Source organism: Octopus bimaculoides, chromosome 4 (assembly GCF_046866305.1).
Source record: "Octopus bimaculoides isolate indiv1 chromosome 4, ASM4686630v1, whole genome shotgun sequence".
In the NCBI taxonomy this organism is placed as follows: domain Eukaryota; kingdom Metazoa; phylum Mollusca; class Cephalopoda; order Octopoda; family Octopodidae; genus Octopus; species Octopus bimaculoides.
In genome coordinates this window covers 83,366,359-83,373,858 of record NC_142931.1, presented here as the reverse complement: position 1 = coordinate 83,373,858, position 7,500 = coordinate 83,366,359, and the positions used below count along the sequence as shown (strand labels likewise).

Genomic DNA, 7,500 nt, shown 5'->3' with positions numbered 1-7,500 from the left:
AAAATGTCGATCCCCCCCCCCTCCGGTTTTTATATAGATCCACACCCGGTGGAAAAAGTGAAAAAAAAATAGTGTAGTAGTTGAAGTGCACCTTATATGAAATAAATATGAAGGAAAAAAATGCGCTTTGGCAAACGGGGTTAGGGTTAGGTTTTGAGTTAGGGTTAGGGTAAACCTAACCCTAACCCTGACACTAACCCTAACCCTAACCCTGACCAGATTTGGCTGTTATTTCTAGCATGTAAATAGCCTGCTTGGTGGGGGGAATTGAAAGTTTTTTTTTTCTTTTTTTTTTGCTTTCGAATTTTGTTACAGGCTTTCTTTCTATTTTTTTTTAATTTTGTATTTTTCGTTTTCGAATATATGTTCTCTGGTAAAAAGCGTGAAACTCGCAGTTCAACTTTCTGAGTAAATGCAAGATTTGGATTGTCTGCGTTTAGCTGTTATTTCTAGCATATCAAGTTTCGTGGTGGGGATTCCACATGTGATCCTTTTTCTGTTTCAATATAAATGTAAGCCGTTCATTTTCACATCTAAGTTGCGAGAAGGCTATTCGTACGACCTGGACATGTCAAAAATGAAAATCGCCAAAAAAAAAAAATCACCCCCTCCCCCGTGTGTGGGGAGGGGGAGGGGGAGGGGGTTGGTTTTTTAAAAAAAATTTTTTAGTGGGAATCGCATGACAGTGACATACAGAGCACATTATCGAAAACGAAAATCGCCAAAATTAAAAAATAAAAAAGTTACAGCCATTTTCCCTCAGTGTCTAATTTCAATGTCCACCAGTATCCGTCTGAGTTACACAAACTAACCAAGATGGTTTCTATCAAACACACTGGTTTTTTTTTTTTTTTGTTTGTTTTTTTTCCTGACAGATATATGTGCAGAGACGACGGTTTCCGCCAACTAAATGTCAATTCTTTTCGTTAATTCAAAGCTGTGGCAAATACACTTGGATGAAGTGTCGTGCAAAGAAACCGAACTAAAAATCACGTGGTTTAGAAGTGACTCCTTAAATACTCTGCCGTGCTTGTGTCTGCGCAAAAGAATCGACCGTGGTCTCATTAAAATGCCAACGAGGAATAAAAAGAAAATATAATAATAAAGGATCGCAGACACCGGTCGCCTCCGTCTTTCGTTTATAATTATTCTTTCTGCAATTAAGGAAATTACCCCAAAACATTACACTGTTTTTCGTTCGCAGCACGCTTCATGTATCTCTCGTTCTCAGTAAAGGAACTTTTATGTAATCACTTTGACTTGCTCACAGTCAACAAAATCTCTTGTTAAGCCCGTTAACTTCAAAATGCAAAGATTGCAGGTTTTAAAATCTTATATATATTTAAATGCACACACACACACACACACACACACACACACATATATATATATATATATATATATATATATATATTCGCGGATTTATTGCCTCCGGCCAGCCCAAACAAAATAAAATAACCGAGACTAAGAAACAAATAATTAAAAGTTGCTAGTTCGCATGTTTGATTGCATATATGTGCTACCATAGACATTTCTTGGCCTAATATTAGTATATCAATCTGCAACTACTCCCTCGAGCGTTAATAATAAGAATGTTTAATAAACTCACCATTTCGATGAAACTGCTCGCATCAAACGACTAACTTTTTCTCTGCTAAAGTAAAATCTCACCATCGTGCTTTCCACTGTATTCAAGTTACACGGTAACAAGACTACAGGTGAAAGTTACTACCGCTTATCAGCCTTAGACTCAACTGATACGAGAGGGGTGGACACCTTACACCACTTCTTCTTTTAGATCAGTTCGTAATTACTGCACGATTAACACTAAGCAAAGTTTACCAATATTTGCTCCAGTACACCATATCAGATCAAAATCATGATAAAAATTGTAAAAAGAAATAACTTGTTTAACTTTTCGGTAAATTTTCAGATTAACACATGCACGATTTTCACTAGTGAAAATCGTGCGGGTGTTGAACTGGTTTCAGCGGAAAGTTTTTCATCTTTAAATTATATCTAAAGTTTTAAAAAATAGATACTTTTAAATATTGATTTCTTTAACAAGACACAGGTGAAATTTTGTTGGATGAAATTATGAGTGGTATATTTCATCTCGAATGTTACAGATATTATATCAAATTCTGAAATATGTATTGCAAAGTCAACCACTGCAGTATTTGAACTTAGAAACTGAGCTAGATATCATTAGGTAGCTACGAATTAGTTGCACAGTCCATCCGCCTTTAGTGGAGTCAACTGTTTTCCATGCATTTGCACAAGATCTCCTCTTGGAGAATAACTCTCAACTCGTTTCTTATTAAATCGTATTAGATCTTGGGGAAAGTGTTTGAGCTGCCCTTCCTCCTAGTCGTATAATAAATAATAATCCTTCCTGCTATAAGCATGCCTGAAGTTTTGGAGGAAGCGGCTAGTTGGTTACATTGGCCTCAGTGCTCAACTGGCACTTATTTCATGGACCCCAAAAGGATGAAAGGCAAAGTCGACCTCGGCAGAATTTGAACTCAGATCGTAAAACCTGAAGAACTGTCGCTGTGCATTTTGTCCGGCATACCAACGATTCTACCAGATCGTCACAATAATAATAATAATCTTTTCTACTGTATGCACAAGGCCTAGAATTTGTTGGTGGGTGGGGTAGTCAGTTACATCGACCCTAGCACTTGACTGGAACTTAATTTATCGACCCCGAAAGGATGAAAGGCAAAGTGAACGTTGGCAGTATTTGAACTTAGGAGAAATGCCACTAAGCATTTTGACTTAGTCCGACACGCTAACAATTCAACTCACGACCATCACTAGCCGGTCATATTTTTATTTTTCTACCCTTCATAATTCTCAGGTTCTAAATCTACGCTCTTAATGCTCTTGGGAAAACGGAAACGTTACATTTAAAAAAATTCATTTATTAACTTTTACTAAAATATAAAGTATTTGTGTTTAAGCAACGTAAAACAATATCCACTGTATCCAGTACATATATGAACAGACAAGAAACCTTTTTTTTTTCTTTTAAAGCAAAAGTATTACGCATCCTGTGTCCACAATTAATAAGTTGGTCATCTTTCGTTATGGCCAATAAGTTTTTATTTTAGGCTGTACCGTAATTTGTATCTCAGACAGCAGTCCCAACCAAATAACTTATTCTCTGTTACTCTTAGTTTTCGTTACAAAATTTATTAAATTTATTTTCATTTTATCAATATTCTTGGAATTATTTAGCACTAGCACATCAAATTTAACAATATTAATATAGTAAAATTTTGGAAACACTACTACTAATACTAAAACTAATCTCGGTCAGGAACTTTACAGCACATACATGTGTGTGTATTTGACAGGCTGATGTATAAATATAAATGTTAATAAATATGAATGGAAGTTAGTGGTTGTTAAACGTCAACTAATCCACACCACCCCTCACATATGCGTGAAGTGGAATGCCCCAATTACGAGGCGTACAGTATTTTGAAAGTTTGAGAGGAGTTGTAAGTTCGTGTTTCTTTTAGTAAAGGTGGCGATAATCGTATGTATCTGGTGATTGAATTTTAAATAACTGAGATAAGAACTGAAGTTGTACTATACTTTCGTAAATCTTTTGTTTATCTTTACACTAACTTCACATGTTTTAAGCCATATACACATTTCTGATAAATGTTTACATAGAAATAACGGTTAACTGGATATGTTTACTTGACATAAACGCATGAATAAAAACATACACAAGTGAAAAATGTATTGTGTTAGGGTGTAACGAAAAAATCCAAATACACTAATATATGTGTGTGTTCATATGTATATAATTACAACAATACTGCTATATTCATTTACTGCCAACTTTACAAAGCACACTGGCAGAAAATATTGTAATGACAGAAAAGGCTGCCCTCTGTCTTATGACTCCCGAGTCCAGCCCGAAACTAAATACAGTCATCATTGATGATACGGTGACAACAACATCATCGTCAATTCCGTCACCAAACAATAGTTCAAAATATGATGCAGTTCTGGCAGACGAAAATTTGACCAAGAGCCTGTTGAAAGCCAGTGAAAAGAAATCGCTTTCAAGAGAAGGCGAAAGCGTCGTAGAAGAAAATCGGAGCAACGTCAACTGTGATGTTGAAATTGTCAATAAACCTAATGTGTATAAAAGAACAAATTCGAAACGAAATAGCCAAAGGTAAGTAATACGAAGTAAATTTGTTTCGTCTTTAGGCGTGACGCCTCAGATTTGATAACTGATTGCAGGGAAATTTCTCTATAAAAGACATTAGTGGCATAAGTGTACAGCGACTATGATTTGGCCTCATTTGACCTGGTGCTTACCACACTACAATCATCATTTGAATAACCATGCTGAATAATAAATAGTTTCATACGATTGTATGGCACGAAAGTAAGTAAATAATACATTTAGTGATCTATCAAAATTGAATCTTAGTGCATTGTCAGCCTCCTAGCTAGAACATTCTTCCTTTTACATCAGATATGATGTGCTATGATATAGAATTTAAATGTGGTTCCACAGACAGTGAGGGAGTTTGTTGAGAGAAATTTTACAGAAGCGTCAATCATTTAGATCACGACCATAAACTCAACAATAAAACTAAAATCAAGAAAATGTAAAAACGCAAAAGTTCTTTCGTTGACTATACAAAAACAATCTGATACAGTTACTATTGTATTGAATCAAACTCTACTAACATTGTTAAGTAGATATTTTATACTTAAAAAGTATTCAGTATACATATGTTGTATAACTTAATTGTTGAATCGTTGGTTATTTCTTTAAAAAATGTAATGTTATGAGTATTGTGTATTCTTTTACTGGTTTCACATTCTTTTAATAACTGAAGTGTCACGTGATAAGTGAGTTCTTTCTTCCAAACCAGACGAATGTTGACAGATTTATTTGTTGAGTAAAGCCTTTGGTATAGTAAGATCTCACATGTTACATAAAATGTAACATAACTTCGATCAACTGAGATTTTCAAGTATTTAGTAGACAAAAACTCGTTCGAGGAATGTTTAAAATCTCAAAGCTACAATTAAACAACATAACTCAAGAAAAATCAGTTGATGAGTATTTTTGAATAAAGACAATGCAGATTAGAGCGTATGCCATCTTTAAAATCAACTAGTTAAAGTAACAAATGTTTCGGTCGTATTAAAGCATATGCTGCTCAGTTGTCATTGCAGCTAAAGTAGTCATGTATCTCCTCTAGAACAGGTGTCTTGCTGTTGAGAAGATACACGACTACCCCAGCAGGAAAGAAACATAAAGATACTGGTGACGAGTTGTCAGGGTTTACTCTCAGGATACAAGAAGGTGATTGTCAGAGAGAATTGGACAAAGGATTGGGAAGAGTGGGTAGAGAAGTTTTAAAAAGTGTGAAAAGTTGGGAATAGGGGTAAAAGCAGTGAATATTGAAAAAGGGTAGAAGTGTGGTCGATGATAAATATCAGTTTATGGGGGAAGGTGAAGGAAATTGAGGTGAGTCAAGCAGAAGGAAGTGATGAGTAGCAGTACAAAAAGGTGGTGTAAAGCAGCAATACAATAAAACCATGAATACATGGAGACGATGTAAAGTAGGGGGAAGAGAGAAGGATATACAGTGACAGAGATGGAAGTCAGAGATATGTAGGAGTACATAGATGGACAAAAGTGAGGCTGGCATTGATGGCAAATATGAGAGGCTGTTGAGAATTATAGCAGAAATGGGAGGGTGTTAAGGTTGAAATATGGCAGTTATGATATGAAGCACAGGAGTAAGGTATATTCAGTTGAAAATAGGTGAGAATGCAGGATGAGTGACAAAACAAAGTATTTCCAAGAAAAAGAATAACTGGGAGCAAAACGTGGGATGAAATATATATCAACATAATCATCATCATTTTCTCATCTACTTTTCCATTCTCATATGGGTTGAATGAAGTTTATTGAGGTAGATTTTCTACCGGCAGATGTTTGTACATTCATCAACCCTCATCTGTTTCCAAAGAAGGTAATATTTCCCCATGGCCAGACATATTCTTGCCGAATATTGGAAATGAATGACATTGCATGTATGATAGTGAAAATTCCTTTAAAATTATTACGTAATGTCAAGTAAAGGGAACACAAACGTAGACACACACACACACACTGAGCTTCTTTCAGTCTTCATCTACTAAATGAACTCACATGGCTTTAGTTTGCTTGGCACTATAACTGAAGACACCTAAGGTGATATGCAATGAGACTGAATGCAAATTACATGGTTGAGAAGCAAACTTCTTAACCACACATCTACATCTGTGCCAATAGCCATGCCTGCACCTGCAGCCATGCCAGCACCTACAACCACACTTCCACCTATATGTGTGTGTATGCATATATATGGGTATATACAAATGCATTTATATATACACATATATATAACTAGCAGAGATGTGGTGCATAAATTGTCAAGTAAATGAGAGGTACCTTTGCCTCCACTGATTCAGTTGTAAAGTGTTGAGTAAAGTTATTTGGTTGCAGACCTCCTTTGAGTCTTTTTATTATCACTGGGTCACACATAGTCCCCAGGTGGTAACATTAATTTCAAGGCCTTCCCAGGTGAGTGACTGGTTATTCAAAGACATCTATAGATTGTAAATTTATTCTGTCCAGTTACGTATCGGTATAGTGGTCATTTGCAAACTCCAGAGGTGACACTTTCATTTCCCCTTAGACCTCACATCACACAGTTGTTAATGTTTATTTGAGTTGGGTCACACCCTTCCAACTGCTATAGATCTGTAATGCATCTTACAGCTGTGCCTGTTATCTGTATAGTGAGGAATCCTACATTGGGGAGTGGTAATGACTAGGGTAGGGTAGCTAACTGCTTATTGTGATCATTCGTCTTTTGGTTTCCTGTAGCTTTGCTCTCTTTTACAAACCCAGTGAACATACATATATTTCCTATTTCAAAGAAATTCGAACAATAAATATAAGACCCAAGTTAAAAAGATCCTCAACAATTCAACTTCTCTGATTGACATTAAGACACCCACCCCCAATAGGAGCCTTAACTCCCACATTTTAGAACTCCATGACCTCCAATTTTCAGGAGCAAAATCCTTTTAACAGGTTCCATAAGACTGTAATTTTGGAATCTGCGCATAAAGATCAGTCATATGGGATACATGTGTCATGATTAGAATTTTTTTAGGGTGTGTAAAGAGGGAAAAAAACCCTCACCTGCAATTTTGATGAAATTCGAATCATAGATATTCTATTTCATTAGAGAAAATATAACAGAAAAGTCTAATTCTTTAATTGCATGTAACCCATGCAACACCAGGTATCTCTGCTAGTATATATATATATATATATATATATATATATTATAGCCTCAGGTCGATCAAAGCCTTGTGGGTGGATTTCATACATGGAAACTGAAAGAAGACTGTTGGATATATGTGTATATTTGTGTGTGTGTGTGTCTGTGTTTG

General features: G+C 35.7%; 2 protein-coding genes across 5 annotated transcripts in view; one reads left to right on the top strand and one right to left on the bottom strand.

Annotated features, from left to right (window-relative positions):
• Positions 1 to 2,799, bottom strand: part of LOC106876888 (hydroxyacid-oxoacid transhydrogenase, mitochondrial-like) — a 50,481-nt gene extending 47,682 nt beyond the window's left edge. Inside the window, exon 1 of the mRNA XM_014925631.3 lies at positions 1,610 to 2,799. Coding sequence (XP_014781117.2) covers positions 1,610 to 1,674 — 65 coding nt within the window. The 5' untranslated portion in view covers positions 1,675 to 2,799. The remainder of the gene's footprint in view (positions 1 to 1,609) is intronic.
• A 545-nt stretch (positions 2,800 to 3,344) lies between these two features.
• Positions 3,345 to 7,500, top strand: part of LOC106876890 (uncharacterized) — a 36,426-nt gene continuing 32,270 nt past the window's right edge. The window contains exon 1 of one of the 4 annotated variants that reach the window (XM_014925633.3): positions 3,345 to 4,201. In XM_014925633.3, the coding sequence (XP_014781119.2) occupies positions 3,891 to 4,201 (311 nt within the window). In that variant the 5' untranslated portion in view covers positions 3,345 to 3,890. Of the gene's footprint in view, positions 4,418 to 7,500 lie in introns of all 4 variants that reach the window. The other 3 variants (XM_014925634.3, XM_089350883.1, XM_014925636.3) reach the window with 3 other exon arrangements.